Here is a 19,482-nt window from a genome sequence, read left to right as displayed (position 1 = left end):
CTTAGTTACAACACGTTTAGAATAATATTTACAACTATATGTATGTACGCACACAAAATATATAATTTATATTTTACAGTTACGCGCCAAAATGTATTGAAAAATTTGAAATAACAAATTAATTAAAAAAATATCATACAGATAAGTATATTATGAGAATATAAATTACAGGCTTTATATCAGTATGATATAGTTGACATTTATGGAGATAAAATTAAATTTCCTCAACAAAATTCAGTGCAGGGATCTTGAGCTGACCATTTACATTATTATTTAAAAACATATTTTTGTACATATTCTTGATGTTACAATTTACTGCACTAGGTAGGTATATCATAGAGGTAAACTTTGTATGTACATTATTTCTAGGTCAGTAAATTTATCGGTAACTTGGATTTGTGAATATTATGTCCGTTTTAGACATAGAAGTCTTGTTATAAATCTGCTGTGACAGTTATTACCATATCTAAAATATAAATAGATATAAACGTACAATGCGTAACTTACAACATAACAGATCGTTACAAAACATAAGTAAGAAATAACAAACCTATAATAAAAACATCAGACTTATCTATAAATACTCGTCAATTGGCACTCAATTGTACCTAAGCTTATGGACTAATGGACGCGGGAGCACGCTTAAAATAATTAATATTTAAATTAGTGAGAATGTCAAAAGGAATACAACTGTAATTTATTTTGTTTTCAATATCAATCTAATAATAGCTACGAGTTTTATGCGACTATTAATAATGCGACACCTATAACTACAGTCAAATAATATAAAGGTAATTTAATGAGTATTGTTTGTAAGAATGTAATGAATATTTGATTACATAAAATGTGAAACAGTATCATGGGCTTAGCTAGGAGGGGTAAGAGGTCCGGGGCGAGGTAGCGAATGCTAGCGCGACCCCATCTCGCTCCAACCAGGCGGACGACTGCTCTCACGTGGTGGTTTTTTAGTCAGTAGGAGTCTGACATAACCCTCTGGACCCGCGCCGGAGGGTATCCATGATGGATTTTCCCCACGTTAAAAAAAGGAGGGTTAAGAGGTAGGAGTTTAGCCAGCACAATTAAATGCAAACTTAACTGGAATTGGGGAACTTTTCAAAAATTCAGAATATTTTTTTATGGGCTGAATTCTCGATAACGAGTTAAGGAAGACGTTGAAGTCTATTACATATATTATAATATATAATGATCTGTAAAGATTCATTTTTCTGCAGCTGTCACAGAAAAAAAAACTCCCCAGCTACCTCGTAGCAAGCTCCTAGCTTATAGTCATGAATGAAGATGTAAAAATGGCGGAATTTTGTGTCATGTATGGTTATGGATATTGATTTTGAAATACAATTTTAAACGGCACAGGCACTAAGTACCTCCTATTGGCTGCAGCAGCTGCATATTAAATACATATCCTAACTAAATATAAGCTGCTTAATTTTTGCACTTTTGTTTACAATTGTGATAATGGGCGTAGTTTAATATTTTTACAGGAAACTTTGTTTTCTGTATTGTGATTTTAGTAAGAATAAGTAAAATATTACGAAAATCAGACGAGTATCAGATACTTTTGTATTTAAGTCTCAAAAAGTTCTCAGTCATCGAAATGAACACACAGAGTTGGCTACGTGTATTTTAACCCCATTCACCATTATCGTAATTGCTACTTGAGCCCATGATTTCAATCTTCTAAAAGTCTACAATAACTGGCAAATATTATAAGGTACGCAATTCTTATCTTTGTTATCCTAGTTAGCTAGTTCAAACATTTTCTCATTTTATATTCTGCCATACCTCTATCTCACTCTATAGTTCCAAAAATGGACGTCAATATTCTAAGCACATTAAATACAAGTTACAGAAGCCTATAGCTCCACATCGACAGCGGACTCTGCAGCAGCGCCAAGTGAGATGGTTCCTTACCTCCTACCAGTAGTAAATGCAACTGCGTTTCTCCATTCCTTGGAACGCTTTTTGATCGTTTCTCACTCAGATCTTGAAGTTCTATGTCTCCTGGACCTACACCGGAGTCTGGGGTTAGAGCTGAGCCTAGGTTCCTCACATCAGGCCCTAGGTAGTGAGGGTTACTAAAGCCTGATGATAATCTATTCACGCGTTCTGCACTGGCGTAGTCTGACGTCGACATTTCCCCTTCATCTTCATTCGCTGTGGTTTTAGGTGGATCTTTAGTGAAGCGTACTGATGCGGACTTGGATATCGTGACCTTTCTGCCTGTACCGTTGGTTTGATGTGAAACCAGATCACGTTTCAGATCCTCTTCCTCATCGGAATCGAAGTACACTAATCTAGCGGCCTGTGTGGGTGATAGTACCGGTGTAGGTAACACCATATCTGCGAAGTCGGGTACGGAGATGGGTTCGCGGGCCAGCTCGCTGTTCCCATCGATGACATAGGCAGAACGCGACTTGCTCAGTGAAGAGCGTTCCGTACGTACTAAACTTTCAGTTGAATCGCGTTCGCCCAGTACGGAGTATGAGCATCGCGCCGCGCGCCGGATATGGAAGCTGGATAATTTGGAGATCTCGCGTAGGAAACCAACTTGACCTCCTTGCCCACCCTGGCCCCCCTGTCTGTCTTCATCGTTTGTACATTGTATGGGCGTTACCCTGCAGTGTGTTCCCTGCGTACTACCCACTAGTAGTGCGCGGCTATCCACACGTGCTGATGGCCATTGTACGCTCTGCATTATACGCTCCCAGGTTTCTGTGGCTGGACAATAATTTGCAATATAAACGGTTAATCTTATTATTATTATTATTATTATATAATACCTGTAGACACCAATTAATAAATATTAATGTCCGTACTAATTAGTACACAAGGTCTTAAATCACAAGTATGCACAACACTTATTATCAAAAGTAATCCTAGATACTAAATTGCACAAATCGAACAAGCCCTATTTTTATCGGACGGTCTGAGATACCATTATTCAACACTATTATTATTTAGTTTTGGCATCGATATATTTAAAGTTTGGGGTTAAAAAATCGCTTTCACCTGTAATATTCCACTGCTGGGCATAGGATTTTTTACCCAAGGATCAGAGCTTAACCCATCACGCTGCTCCAATGCGGTTGGTAGTATTCCCTACTATGAGTAACGATCGCTATCAGTTGTACGTACATGATAACTACCGGGACCGACAGCTTAACGTGCTCTCCGAGGCACGGTGGGGAGACACACAATGACTAAAAACCAGATCGAAAAATATTTCTATCATCATCATCATCATCATCTTCCTGCCCTTATCCCACTTATGTAGGGTCGGCACAACATGATACTCTAATTCCCAAGCTCATGTTGTAATGTGATTTGGCTTGTATATTTTACGACCGGCCGCCTGCCTGACATCAACCCTCCTTGGGAAATTTGAGGTAAGAAGAAGGATAGGTGAGAAGGATTTATGTGAGAGAAGGATCTGGGGTTACGGATACCAGTGCCACGGATCACGGGGAGGGGTGTGTGACACTAGCAGCTAGAGTAGTCCGGGGTCGCGTACCCGTAGCGGTTCCAACCAGTTATCGGATAGATATCTAGTGGCCCCACCCTCTGGACAATCGAAAAATATTTCTATATAAAAAAATATCCAGTGCCTCGAGCCCTAGACCCAGAGCGTTACACGGTGCAGTGTTACCGAAGTGGAACCTCCAGAGCTCGTTGGTGGCGTGCCCGTCGGCCTCCCCGCCGAAGATGTACAGGTGCGCGCCGGCCCGCAGCCCCGCGTGGCCAGCGCGCGCGCCCGGCGCTGCCTTGCCGCCGCGCACCGGCGCCCACACGCGGGACACTGGCGCGCCGACCGGTTACATCATATATCATATACGTATACATATACATAGGGCGCACTAAAAGTTTCCGGAACTGGCCAGATACACAAACAATATTTAAAAAGTAATTACAACATTTGAAAATGGAATTTTCTACGATTTACCTACATAAACATTCGGGCGTGAGAAAGCTATGCTCGCGGTGGATTTCACACAATTTGATCGAGGCAAAAAACGGACCGCGTCACTTGGTGCAATGCTATGCTTACCAGATTCAACGAAGGGGCATCAAATTTGGTGTGGGACATAGTAACAGGTGATGAAACGTGGATTTATTGCTACGATTCCAAAACAAAGCAGCAGTCGAGCGTATGGGTCTTTCAAGTTGAGCCGAAATCAACCAAAGCGGCTCGCGTGAAAAGTGAATCTAAGCGGATGATTGCTTCTTTTTTAATAAAATTGGACCCCTGGCTACTGTTGCTTTAGAGAATGGTCCCGCTGTGAAAAGTGACTGATACACGACCATTTGTTTGCCGGAAGTTATTGAAGAACTGCGTAAAAATAACCGTAAATGCCGTATCATCTTGCTCCACCACTATGCTAGCTCCCACACGGCCAGATAGACGAACAAATATGTGAAGGTGAAAAACGTAGAACTTATGAGCCATCCTGCATACAGTCCCGACGGGCACCTTGTGAGTTTTTTCTGTTCCCAAAAATTAGGAACCAATTGCGCGGTCAACGATTTTCATCACCAGAAGAGGCCGTCGAAGAGTATGAAAAACACGTTTATGAGGTCACCGCGGAGGAGTGGCACAAATGTTTTCAAAATTGGTATCATCATCATCATCATCATCATTATAGCCTATACAGTCCACTGCTGGACATAGGCCTCCACAAGTTTACGCCAAAAACAACGTGAACTCATGTGTTTTGCCCATAGTCACCACACACAAAATTGGTATAATCGTATGAAAAAATGCATTAACGCAAAGGGAGAATATTTTGAGAAACAATAAATTCATTTTTGACCTTTAATAGTATTTTTTCTTATTCATTCCGGAAACTTTTAGTGTGCCCCTCGTATGGCCACATCGGCAGTATTTGGGAACATATCCTTTTCTAATGTTTACGCTAATTTCATTCTTTGTAATAAAACAAAATTTTCGGATTTCATTCGGAGTTAAGTTCTTCAAAAGCTCGACGTTTCGGATACTTTACAGAAACCAATATGGTCACGGGATTGCTGCCTTTCAACAAAGCATATCATTCATGAATAGCCAGTACGAGAGTTTATGCAAAAAAATCGATATGATGGATAGTAAAATCAAAATACTTCAGGCAACCAAGACGGCTGTTGGTGAGATAAAGGGCAGTATTATTGAGCTGGAGTCTCAAGTGTACAACCGTGAGCAGTGGGCTAGGCGATTCAATGTCGAGATCTACGGTATACCGGAAAGAAAAGGCGAAAATTTAATGCATATTTTGGAGTGTGTTTCGAATTGATTTCCCTCTTGATATCAGCCGTGATTTGGACTTCGTAACTCGTGTGGCATCCAAGAACAACGACTCTAAAAGAACCAAACCTATAATAGTGCATTTTTTGGCGCGCTATAAAAAGGACGATTTCTCGAGTTTGGCGAGAAAGTTTAAATTTAGCGCTAATGATTTTGGCTTTAAGGATGACAACTCTACAATATTTTTCAACGATCACCTAACGAGTGTTTACAAGTCTCTCTTACAGCAAGTTAAAATAAGGGCTAAAGAAAACAAGTACTTGTATACATGGGTTAAGAACTGTGCTATTATGGTGCGTCGAACAGATACTAATCCTATCATACATATTTCGAGCGTTTCGGATTTAAGCAAAATAAAGTAAGGACTATGGTATCGTTGGTGGTTATCGTTATCTGGCTTAACACATGCTTGTAATATTTTCGTATTGTTTGCATCTTCAGTGTATTTATTTTTTGGGTTCTGGTATGTTTAGTAATAATAATAATAATAATAATAATAGGGGAGACTGGGGACACTTGATCCCCCCTTTTGTTTTTGGGCAATTATTTTGTAAATATTGTCCAGATTTTAAATGTTTTGGTACTGAAATACGTGGAATTTCATTGGTTATACTAAGTAAAATAGCTAATTATATCCGTATATAAATTGACTAACTAGCACATGAAAACTTCGTATAGGAAATAATATCATGTGTCCCATATATATGTCTGACTTGATCCCCCCCTTCTGGAAGACTTGATCCTAGGGGGAACAAGTCTCCCACATTTAGGGTCATATGATTCCAATAAAGAAGAAAAGGAAAAAAATATGTTAAAATTGTTTTTATCGTTGATTTATTTGCTAAATAAGAAACAACAACAATGTTCCTATTATTACAGAATCTTCTGATTGAACTAAAATAACGTGAATTAATTTTGCTTTTATAAAATTAAACAATAGTTAGGTTAAATGTATGTGTAACTTAAACAGTCTTTTCTTTTTATCTATTAGCAATTACCTTTTCATTTTTTATTTCTCAATATTAAATTTTCTTAATGATTTTGGAAACATAAAACTAATGACTCTTTTTGATGATGATTTCACTTTCGGAACTGGTAGTTTTTTCACAACTTGATATTTAGCAATTGAACTAATATCGTCGTTAACAGGCCACTTGAACGTCTTATCATTAATTTTTTTAGCGAATTTAATGTCATATCCAGCTCGACTTTCCCTCAGTATTTGCCCAACATATCTATGAACGAGATTCTTTTGCGAGATTAGGTTCACAATAACCCAATCTCCAATGATGATGGAGTCATTGGAGTCATCTTCACTCTCTGATTCGCTACAACTGCTACCAGAGATATCACTTTCATCAAACGCACTTAAAACTGATTCTGGCGATGGCGGTAATTCTTCATCTTCCGACGTTGTCACTTCTTGTTCTTGTGAATATAGGTTACGTTTTACTGCTTTTACTTTCGCTTTGCAAATCTTCTTTTCTTTTTTCTGTTTTCTAGCTGCCCACTCATTCTCGATTGCCAGTTTTTCCGGTGTGTCGGTCAAAATCCTAGTTTTACCTTTTTTTCTCCCCTTTCCAGAGCCTTTTCTCGGTCCTGCTTTTGGGTGTGGTCTTATTACTTCAGGACTTACAAATGCTGATGCAGAAGGTTTTGGAACGTGAATATTGTGAGAATGGGTCGGTGTTTTAGGGCTATCGTTATTTCTAATTTGTGAAGAACCAGCTGCATGCTGTCTGTTATTATTGTAGGAATTCATAAGGGCATCTCTATTACTGGCCATACATATGGAAAGCAATTTTGGAGGAGATTTTGTAGAATCATTTTCCTTTTCATTATCAGAAATATCGGGAGTCACATCGTCATTTGGAATTGGCACTGGTACAACTGGCGCAACATTTTCTGCATTAAGCATAAGGGCAGGGGAAGCTGGCGCAGTATTTTCAGCCATTAAAGATTGATTAAGTAAAATAGACGGTGACACAGATGGTGAGGTTATAACATAGTCTGTTTCAGTTTGCATGTTTTTTCTGTCAGTAACGTAGGAGCTTAAATATTCGTCATCTGTGAATATATCAGGGTTGAATGGAAAAATTCCAGTAACTGAAAAACTTTTCTGAATATTTCTAGGAGTCATTGCATTTGGGTAAGCACTGCCTAGACATCCAGCCAAATCATATATGGTTAACGGCCGCCCTGGATGACTAACCATCCAATTATCACATGCAGTATTGTAGTATGACTTCATCGCTCCAAATACTATTCGATCCAAAGGTTGTAATTTTTGAGAGGTATGTGGTGGTATAGTTAAGAGATGGATACCATTATCTTTGCAGTAGTTTATAGAGTCAATGGTAATGTGTGACTCATGGTTGTCAAATATAATAAGACAAGGGCTGTCCTTGGTGCATCTTAAATGCTTATGAAAAAAATTCAGGAAAAGTAGGAAATTTGGTCCAGTCATCCATCCACTCGGATGTGTAGCTCCTTCAGTACCCGGTGGGCCACCATCTATCATTCGTTGCTGCCAATTTTTACGTGGGAATATAATAAATGGTGGAAGGTGGTTACCTATAGCATTTATAGCTCCACATACAGTAACAAGCTGCCCACGTTCTCCAGATGTGACCTTAGACACTTGTTTAAGACCTCTACATGCTACAATTTTTTTTGGCTTATGAACTGTAGTGATTCCAGTTTCGTCTACGTTCCAGATTTGGTCTGGCCCAAAATTAAATCTCTGTAATAAGCTTTTCAAATTCTCAAAGAAAGTTCCAACATTGTGTCTGTTAAAAGCTGTGGCGCGAGACAAACTAGTGGCTTCGGGTACACGCAATGACAACTCTTTGTGACGATTCATAAAACCGTAGAACCAATCGTAAGTAGCTGTTTCCTGTTCAACCCATTTTGGTGGTATTTTTTTACAATTTTTAGAAGCATATTGAAATGCAAGGTCTCGTACATTCTTAGGAGTTAATCCATGGTACAATTTACTGGCCATTATTAAATAACTAACAAGTTCTGTCTCTTCAGTTGACGAAAAAATTTGTGACTGGCGATAGTTTGGCGTGTAGTCAATATTTTCAGTCGTAGCATTTTTCTTCTTTCTGACATATCTTTTCAGTGTCATAACTGCTATCCCGTAACCTTTGGCAGTACCACGAATACTCTTACCCCCTATAACATCATTAACAGCCAACTCCAAGATTTCCTTATCGATTGGTATTCTTTTTCTTGCACCTTCTTTTGTTTTATATACTCTAGGCATATTGAATCCTGAAATTATTAAAAAATAAACATTAGGGGACACTTGATCCGGCGGGATCATATCTCCCATAAGAAAGTGTACCATGTGTACCCTAGGTACATTGAGGTTATAAAAAATTATTGTAAAAATATCTACTACTATTAACACTGTTCTATGAAACAGACGTTTAAACACATAGATAATGAATAGTTTAAAATTAATTCGTATACAAAATATGTTTCCTAACCAATTGTGCAATCAAAATAAAAATTTTCGAAAAATATTTTCTGGCCACACAAAACACACAATCATCCGCCATCTGGTCAACTGTCAAATTTGACAGGAGTACCAACTTTAGAAAGTTAGAACGTAGCATAGACTATTAATGTTGCAACTTTAAAATCATATAGTGTTCACAGAAACTTTGTAAATCCAGTGTATCTAGTCTCCCGTAAGGATCAAGTGTCCCCAGTCTCCCCTAAATAACTTTATTGCACACAGTAACATATAACAATTACATAAGTATAAAGCTTAAAGGGAAAAAAAATAATAATTACGTCGCATGCAACGGGCGGTCTTATCACTAGATAGTGATCTCTTCCAGACAACCCACCAGAAAGGACCTTGTTGAATTTAAGGGCTTGTGCAATTTAAGTTTAATCATAGTTTTTATCACTTTTTACATTATTTTATTTTTTGTTAATTATTTTCATAACTGTGTTAATTTTTGTTTATTTACATTATTTTTTAATTTTTATTTTTAGCACGCCTGGGGCAGATACTTGTAATTATTAAATTTATTTGGTGAAAATTGTAAGAATTATCGGAATGGTCACTTTTGCTTTAAAGTTAATAACGTTAACATTATATTGATTTTTTTAAATTATGGGTTCACTTAATCTCTCTGTTTATGACCAAAACGTTCGTGGTCTTCGAACTAAGACTAATACTTTTTTAGGAGCCTAATGTGAAATGATTACGATATTATCTGTCTAAGCGAAACATGGTCGAATCCTGGAATTTTTGACGCTGAATTATTCGATAGTCGGTACAACGTATACAGATGTGATCATAATTATGCTTCTAGGGGGGATCGGATGGGTGGTGGTGTCCTTATAGCAGTTAGGCGTGGCCTCTTAGTTATCCAATCAGAGCCTGTCGAATTCCCAGGTGCTGATGCGGATGTGATGCAGGTTACGTTACAGATTAATGTGCGACCAAATTCTGCTGTGTTGCATTTATTTTGTTGTTATTTTCCACATTGTCTATCCAGTCTGACGCTTTGGTCGACTTTTTTGAATCTATTTCAAATTATTATTTAAATAAACCTTGCGATCACTTTTTAATATTAGGTGATTTTAATATTAGTGCTGCTAGATGGAGCCACTCTGACTCGTCTAGTAATCAAATTTTAAATGTAAATACTAACGATGCCTCAGTCCACTCACTATATAGTTTTCTTCAATTTACTGGTTTTAATCAATTTAATAATGTTCGTAATATTAATGATAGATTTCTTGATTTGGTGATTAGCGATGTTAACTGTAGTACCCGCCATTGTAGGGAGCCGCTGGTAATTGAGCACTTTCATCATCCAGCTTTACTTGTGCAGCCTCTTATTTTATACACTCTTACATTGCGCCCTCCAATTCGATGTTTGTCTGTCTTCCGTGCTGCTGATTACGATACCATAAATTTAGAATTGTCCTCAATTAAATGGGCTAAAGTTATAGATACGAATGATATAGATGAGAGAGAGAGAGTGACTACAATACGTTTAAACTTTTACGCAATCGCCAAAAGCGTGTTTAATCGGAATGTTACGATAAATTCATTGAGAGAAAGTAATATAAAAATTAATAGCAAATCCTTTTGGTCTTTTATTAAATCCAACAAAGACTCTACCGACATTCCAGATATAATGATTTTTAAAGAAATTTAATCTTCTAACGGTTGCGAAATCTCTCAGCTTTTTAATTCCTATTTTGAGTCAGCCTTTGAATCTAATTCACAATCACATAGTGACAGCGAATCATTGCTGGTAGATCTCTGTTGTAACTCTCAGGCTGCTTCTATAGGTTCGGTCGATCTTTCTACTAAATTAGTCAGAAAATACTTGAAACGTTTGGATATATGCAAAGGTCCTGATGGTATTCCTCCCATTTTTCTTAAGTCTTGCTACAGTAATTTGGATGTCCCTATATTTATTTTATTTAACTTATCTCTTCGTACTGGAAGAGTGCCTAAAATATGGAAACAATCGTTTGTAGTACCAATTTACAAGACGGGAGATAGACGGGACATACAGAATTATATACCTATATCCAAACTAAACACTATTGCAAAATTATTTGAAAACATTATTTATGATCAATTCTATCCCGTAGCCGACCTTTGATCATTGACCAGCAGCATGGATTTATAGATGGCAGATCGACTGAAATAAACCTTTGTGAGTTGATTCATCAACTGACAACAACAATGGATAGGGGTGGTCAGGTTGATGTCGTTTATACGGACTTTTCAAAAGCCTTTGATAAGATCTCTTATAAACTGTTAGTCAAAAAACTTAGTGCAATAGGTATACACGGTGATTTGCTTCGTTGGCTTGAATCTTATTTACGGGACCGTAGTCAGGCTGTTGCTGTTAAGGGTTTTTGTTCGTCATTTGTGCCCGTTACCTCTGGAGTACCTCAGGGCTCTCATCTCGACAATTATTATTTAATATCTTTATCAATGACGTAACTAAATACATTAGTAATTGCAGTATATGTCTCCATGCAGATGACATGAAGATTTTTAAAATTATTGACTCTCCTCACGACTGCGTTATACTTCAGGATGATCTTAATAGCTTTGAGAGTTACTGTAATTATAACCTCTTAAAATTAAATATAAAAAAATGCAGTACCGTGACATTTACGAGGAAGATGAGGGCTATACAGTTTGACTACAAATTACAGAATACCGTTTTAGCCTGAGTTTCTGAGATAAGAGATTTGGGTGTCTTCTTAGATCAAAAGTTAAGTTATGCTTATCATATTGATTATATCACATCCAAAGCTAATAAGATGCTAGGATTTATCCTAAGATCTATTAAAGAGTTTAAAAATTGCAATACCCTTATCCTTCGTTTTAATGCTTACGTAAGGTCCCTTTTGGAATATGGATCTACAGTTTGGAACCCGCCTTATAAAAAATATATAAATGAAATCGAAAAAATCCAATTAAAATTTAAAAAAAAATTGCGATTTAGAATTGCCAATTCCGACCAATCCAACAATTAAGTCCTGGCGAGTATCACCCCATTAAATGTGCGCAGAAACTTAAGGGATCAATTATTTCTTTACAAAATTGTCCATAGGTTTGTTGATTCTAAAAGTCTTTTTAGTAAAATTTTGTTTGAATGTCCCCGTCTTAGCTCGAGAAATCAATCTTTGTTCTTCGTGCACCGTTGTAAAAATGATTATGCCAAAAACGTGTTTTTGCTGCGTGCCTGTAGGAATTATAATAAGCATTGTGAGAGTTTAGATATATTCAACATGAAAATTAGTAATTATCATAGATCAAGTAAAAAAAGGTAGATAACGCACCTAGAACAGAAAACTGAAGCCACTTTTTTAAAGATGTGTGAGTGAGTGAAGTGTTGACACCTTTTAAAAAAAGTCCCTAAAATTTTTATTAAACAATTAATTTAATATAGGTAAAATGGGTATGTGAAAATAAAAACCTGTTTATAGTTTTAAATAAATTTACTAAAAATAAAACAAAAAATCGGTAGAATAATAAAAAAATATATTCGTAAGATAATCGTATGAATGGACACTTCCTATCCCCTCTGTTTATCTCTTTTCAGTTTACAGTCGGTTTTTTGTTTAACTATTTTTCTTAAACCTAGAATCCTTTATGTTGTATAAGTTTTTTAAATTTTTGTCGCTTAGAACTCAGAGTCATCGTCATTGTTTGCATTTTACTAATATGATGTAGTCTTATGTTCAAATATTTTTCAATCACTAATCGTATTCAATTGACTTTATGCGCATGGCCAGCATAATCGTGGTCATTTTCTCAGTCTTACAGCCGCTACCCATTCACCTCTTATTAAAATATTCGTTGGAAACCTAAAACCATGAAATTTGATAGTAAAATATGGGTAGCTAGTTTACTCAAACATTGTAAAAAGTTAAAACATAAAACAAACGAGTTAATAATTCATAAATATATTTTGATTTTTTTATTTTCAAGTTATGTAACATAAAATAACACGAGAAAAAAAAAAACAATAACTATGTCTACTTTTTACTTCATTATTTTTCTGATTGCGTACAATTTACTTACCTACATTTTGGGGTATTGAAAAAAAGAACTACTGGCAACACTCCTGTGGTACGTCATTTCGTGACATTGAAATTATAAGTTCCGAATAACCTCATTATTATTTTGGAATAACAATAAATTTAAAGTTTTATATGTACTTACGTGTGAAACGATATTCCTTCAGATTTTTTGTTTACATTGGTATTGTTTTTGCACCATTTAATCACACAAGACGGCATTTTATAAGCAAAGTTACTGTATGAAGCCTCGTGACATACTAACGAAAATGAGCGTAGTTTGATGCATATGTGTGCGTGAGCGCGTGTATTTACTTGAAGGAGCCGAGTTTTGTGGCTTCACTAACAACAAAGGCCGCGCATTATCTACTTTTTTTTACTATATCTATGGTAATTATAAGAATAGTTTACATAAATTGTTATTTTGTGAACAATTGTTTTAACTGTTAATTACTGTGTTTACTTTATGTTTAGTTTTTTTTTGTTTTTATCATGGATTGCCAAGTGTTTGTTATAATTTTCTGTGGAAACTTGATTGATTTGTGTTATTGTTGTATTGTTTTTATTGAAGAGTGTTGTGATAATTGTTTGTTTCCCAAATAAAATAAAAATAAAAATAAAAATAAAAATAAATGACTATATATTTGGGAACGACAGAAACAATGAGACATTGTGGAATCCATGGAATCACCATCAAATAAGTCTCAACAGTATTTTGGAGTCGTAGACAGATAAAATATTGCTAGGCTTTTAAAAACGTTAGAATCGAATTGGGATAGGGGATAGCAGGATATATTTGCTTAAAATCTGGCGCAGTCCCACTGAAGAATTATCTCAAAACAGTAGTTCACAGTTGAACAAAGCTCTTAAATAGTTGTGTTCCTGGTGACAAGGTGACCATAGCTCCTGGGAAAATCGAGGGTAAGGTAACCTCTGGTGTCTTAGGCTACGATAAGCTACGGTAATAGCAAACATAGGTAATTTTGGTAGGGCACAGCAGGAATTTCTTGCTCAAAATATGGAGCAGCCCGACTGGGGTAGTACCTCGACCTTACAGAAGATCATAGCTAAATAATACTGCTTTCAAGCAGTATTGTGTTCCTGTTGGTGAGTAAGGTGACCAGAGCTCTTGGGGGGATTGGGTCGGCAACGCGCTTGCGATGCTTCTGGTGTCGCAGGAGTCTATAAGCTACGGTAATCGCTTACCATCAGGTGAGCCGAACGCTTGTTTGCCGACCTAGTGATATAAAAAAAAACAATCAGGTGGTCCGTACGGCCAGCGGTACAAGAGAGCACGTACTCGTGTCGTAGGTCCAGAGGTCGGCGCAGGCGCGCAGGTCGCACTGGCCGCCGTGCACGTACAGGCGGCCGGCGTGCAGCGCGGCGGCGTGCCGGTGGCGCGCCGGGCCCGCCGCCGCCGCGCGCACCGCGCGCCACGACTCCGACTCTGCGGGCACGGCTGCGGGTCAGCGCTGGCCTTGCGTACCCGGCTACCGTGTCGCACGAGTAGCGCAAGCTATGTGTATCTGCTATGTCACATGATTAGCGCAAGGGCACTTGGACAACGGGGCACTTGGGGCATAAAATAGTTGATTGGACTTGCCGCACTTACCGGACACATCGTACGCTATTACTCCAACTCTTGGAACGTATTACAGGATAAGCACAAGATACTGGACTTATATTTATTGTTTCAGAAAATAATCAAATCAAAATACTACAACTTTTTTCAAATACGCTTAAAAAGTACTCCAAATCATCAATTTACATATTAAAATTATCATTATAATTAATTAGGACAAGGTAAAACCGGGGCCTACGGTGTACGGCCTACTGTGTGGCTACGGTAGTAAAGAATATAGCCACCCCCTCTCTTCCCGTGGGTGTCGTAAAAGGCGAATAAGAGATAACACAGTTCCACTACCACCTTGGAACTTACAAAGCCGACCGATGGCGGTATAAGCATCAAACTGCTGGCTTTGAAATACACAGGTCGAAGACGGGCAGCAGCGTTTTCGGTGCGACAAAGCCAGCCTTGCAGTCACCAACCCGTCTGCCCAGCGTGGTGACTATGGGCAAAACACACAAGTTCACGCCATTTTGGCGTGAACTTGTGGAGGCCTATGTCCAGCAGTGGACTGTGATCGACTGAAATTATGATGATGATGAGTAAGGCCTATATCCTATGACTGCGCATCCCGTGCTCACTCCGACTCTAACATTATCAAGAGCTATCAAGAAATTTACCGTAATGAAAAGCCCACAGTTCATTAGTGGAGCCCCGCAAGTCTTTATATCCACCATAGATGAGTAGACAGTCTGTGAGCGCGTGTGCGGAGTGTCCGCGGCGGCCGCGCGGCGCGTTTACGGCAGAGCGACTGTCGCGTGTACCGTACCGTCGTTGAGACGAGTATCCTGACTGGCCGGGTAACTTGCGCCAGATTTGAGTCTAGGAATATTGTGTAATGCATGAAATTTCAATATATTTAGAGCTAAATGATTTTGTTGAGGCAATTAGATAAAACCAAACAACAATAACCTGCTCATAATCTAGAGCAGCGTGACTTGGGAAGTAACTCAACCTTAAATACCACAATTGAATAATACTGCTCTCAAAAGAGTAATGTTGCTGTTGTGAGTAAGGTAACAAGAGCATTTGGTGAGATTAGTTGGTAGGGTTGGAAATACGATTGAAATGGTTTTGGTGTTGCAGGTAGATGTAGATAGTAGATTGCCATAGACTATGATAACCACTTCAAATTTTTGTATGAAAAGCAAAAGCGAGTTGATTGTAATTGGCGAAAAAAACGAAACCAAATTCCAAAAAAATCTATCTAAAAACTTTTAGAAGATTGATGCTCTATCTACCTCAGTGTCATATATCCAGAGTGGCGTTTCATTTGATAGCGCTCCTGCTTCACCACCGAACACATACAGCTTAGTGCCGTGTGTGGTCGCAGTGTGTTCCTGCAGGGAGGGCGGCGGCTCCCCACGAGCCTCTAGCTTCTCCCATTTTCTCGTAGCTGCAACAAGATAAATTATAATCATTTTACGATTTACCTTTCAAGAAGAATCAGTATAGTCACGTAAGTTGACATTCTTTGATGAAAGATTGCTTGATAAAGATTAACATTAAGACTGTCTTTGTACCTTAACGCATCATGTTTTTTTAGGAAATTCGTAAATTTTAAATATGTTTCAATATAAGAAGGGAAATCTTACGGAAGAGATGTAATATTTATGAAAATTATCTCAATTAGTGTTTTTGATATCATGTCCTATGTTATCACCACTGCCAACTTCTACTACAGCTTATCTGGTTATTTTAATAATCATTATTCATTGTTTCTTAAGTTGGTTAGGTTCCTCTACGAGTGTCTTCTCATTGTTCTATAAGTGTGAATCAAAAACGACATCAACTACTCGAGCAGAAACAATAACAAAACGTCTCAGTGTACTACCGCGGTTAATTGGTTCCTCGGAAGCCGTAAACTGTTCTCGACCTAATTAGCGAGTGTCCTAGAGATCTGCTGCCACCGTCGAGAGCCCTTGACACACGCCGCGGGCGATTCGCAGATAAAGATGCAGCTAGCGACGAGTGACAGTATCAAAGGAACATATAAAATATGAATTGGATATATATGAGACTGGGGAAACTGGTAAATTATTCACTATTTGTTGTTCAAGTAATATATGTATTTAATAATATTTCAATTTCTGGTCACGATAGAAATACCCAGAAAATTCAGAGATCAGGGCATTAACGTAATATCACAAAGATTACGAAATTTTCAGTTTATCCAATATATATTGTCGAATAAAATTATAGGAATTAAAATACTACTTAGCAATTTTATGCATGCAAAATCTGATAGGAAAGACTTATATGTTTTTTTTAATAGTACTAGTGTACTAGTGATTGGATTATCTACTTAAGAAGAGATTACCTTCATGTAATGATGATTGAAGATTGATTGATGTCCCTATTACATTAACTTATGGGAAAACTCTATTGGAACCAGACCTAATGGATTGATTATTTAAAATCTTATTATCTAATACATTACATATTTAATGAAATTGAAATATTGTTATAAACTAAACGTTGATATTTAAGTTTAAAGCCCTAAAGCATAGTTAGGGTTTTGTCAGAAATATTGCTGTTATTTAATTTTCTTCCTACTGAGTCAAATTAGTTAGCAACGACGAAATTTAGACGGTACAGTTGTCAAAATTTAAATGACCGTTGGCGCATTTGGTTTTTCTTAATTAGCGTGAAGATATTTCAAATTGATTTCATTTATCTTGCAAATATTTATATAGTTTTATATTAGACCTTATATCGTAAATAATAAACATACTTCACTTTATCGTGCCCCGGACAGCGCGTTGAACTGTCGGTCCCGGTTTTAATCATTGACACTCGAGAATATATCTACTAACCCATAGAGGAGCAGCCTGGTTGATCAAGTTCTGAACTATCTAAAAGAGCCCTAAGCCACACAGCAGCAGGCTGAACCGTCAATGAAACATACTTACCAAGACAGTACCTCCAGAAGTCTCTGAGCGGCACGGACCCGCCCGCGCCCCGTCCACCCAGCACATACACGTAGCCGCCCAGCAGTGTTGCCGAGTGCTTGCCGCGTGCACACGGCGCTGGCCGCACCTCGCCTCCGCTTTCCACAGACGCCCACATCATCTGGAACATTTTAGAAAACTATAAGATTCAGAATAGCTAGTAAAACATTGTTGCATCCACCAAATCGCATAGGACGTTGTAGATAATTGAAAGTAATTTTCAATTTTTTAAAATAAGAAATTGTTTTTGTTCTACTGTTTCAAACTATTTCAGTGCAGGAGTTTTTGTCAAAATAAACGATATGTAGGGAAGTTGTTATGTAATTAAACACATCTTACTTGTTCCAAGGATGATTTACCTATTACTGCTCTCTACAATAATGATTACAGTTATTTATAAAAGATACTACTACACTTCAGATATAATTATATATTATATATATATATATAATATATAAAACGATATAATCAATTGTATGTCTGGAATTAGCCAATTTTAAGGCATAGGTATATCAAAGGTTATAATGTGTGAACAGAGCAGTCTAATTTTACAATAAAAAGATATTTAGCATACAAATCTTGGAATCGCGCACAAACTTATTAAAATGGAAAATTAAGATAAGAAGTCAGTTTTCAGACCACACGGCTTAAGTAAAACTTCTGCACAATAGGCCTGCACTGTGTCATAGATATACGAAATGTGACTGGCTATGAGAGAGAGAAAGAAAATATGTGCTCGCATCTCTCTCTTTTGCTTTGTTCGCCTCGCCCGATCACAATTTTCGTAACGCTCTCTTCACGCATTCGCCAGCTTACTCCCCAAGAAGTTTTGCTTCAATAAGTAATATTTTTAAACTTAATTTAATTCAACTATTTTACGTTAACAATACCGCGTTCACTACTCCAAAATAAAATGTAAAAGTTCTTTTATTCTTTACTTCTAAGTTTCGAACATAAAAGAAATGCATTAACATCCCCTATTCAAGTTTATAGCGTTCATGGGCTTGGTGAGAGCGTCCGCCGTCCCTCAGGGCTCGTTGTCGACCCTGTAGCTACCGCCTATTGACAGTTCGCCGAGGAACGTGAGGGTTGCAAGTAGGTTATCATTTACAACTTGTAAATATTGTTCGAAAGTAATGGAATGATGGGTGCAGTCACTGTTTGAGATTTCGTGATGTGTGCTACATAATTCTTTTTTAAACGACTTCAAAAATGTTTTACCGGGTGGACCGATTTCGATGATAATTTTTAATCGAAAGGTGGTACTTTTCACATGCTCTTATTTAAATTTGATTAAAACCTGACAAGTACTTTTAAAGTAATCTCTAATGATACGTATTTACTTGACTTGTTATGTCCATGTACGTTGTATTATTTATTTATTTGTTTCATATGATACACCAGCGATATACGGTATAGTATAAATAAATAACAATAAATGTTGCTAAGCGCATACCTCGAGAACGGCTCGACCAATTCGACTATTTTTTTTTTGTATGTTCCTTAAGGTCAACGGAAGGTTTTAATACTAAAATACAAATTAAAAAATAATTTTTACCTTTTGACAGAACGAAGTCTGTCCGGGTAGCTAGTCATTAATAATTATTATTACAAAGTGTTGTCCAATCCGAGTACAGTTACTAGGTATTAAAGGTGTACACAACATTACGTACGATTTGTCCGGTTAAAACAATACATCAATAAGCAAGTGTACACTACAAATAAAACAGTAACAATTACATTGTTTAGATTAAATACACAAAATAACAATTAATAGTCGGTGTAAATGAAGCTTTTTTTTTTCGTTTGCGAGCAATTATTAGTTACTGATAATCTAATGAATTGCCGAATTATCGTGCGTGAAGTATATATGTATAAAAATATCCGAATATAAAGAATAAGAATGCTGTGTTTTAGGTAAATGACGGTCGGTATTGATACATAATTTTTATTATGTACTTATCTATACAATAAAATAAAATTGGAGTGTCTGTTTGTAATATTAA

At 37.2% G+C, this 19,482-nt stretch overlaps 1 protein-coding gene across 1 annotated transcript; it reads right to left on the bottom strand.

Annotated features, from left to right (window-relative positions):
• Positions 1–1,864: 1,864 nt before the first annotated feature.
• LOC123656524 lies at positions 1,865–17,594 on the bottom strand. Its single transcript, XM_045592194.1, has 6 exons — positions 17,438–17,594; positions 15,767–15,921; positions 15,146–15,347; positions 14,199–14,345; positions 3,668–3,817; positions 1,865–2,739 (listed from the first exon to the last, which is right to left on the bottom strand). The coding sequence occupies exons 1-6, from the start codon at positions 17,592–17,594 to the stop codon at positions 1,865–1,867; spliced, it is 1,686 nt and encodes a 561-aa protein (XP_045448150.1).
• Positions 17,595–19,482: the final 1,888 nt, after the last annotated feature.

Source organism: Melitaea cinxia, chromosome 9 (assembly GCF_905220565.1).
Source record: "Melitaea cinxia chromosome 9, ilMelCinx1.1, whole genome shotgun sequence".
Taxonomy (NCBI): domain Eukaryota; kingdom Metazoa; phylum Arthropoda; class Insecta; order Lepidoptera; family Nymphalidae; genus Melitaea; species Melitaea cinxia.
Note: the sequence above shows the minus strand (reverse complement) of the source record. Positions and strands in the feature narration are given on the sequence as shown.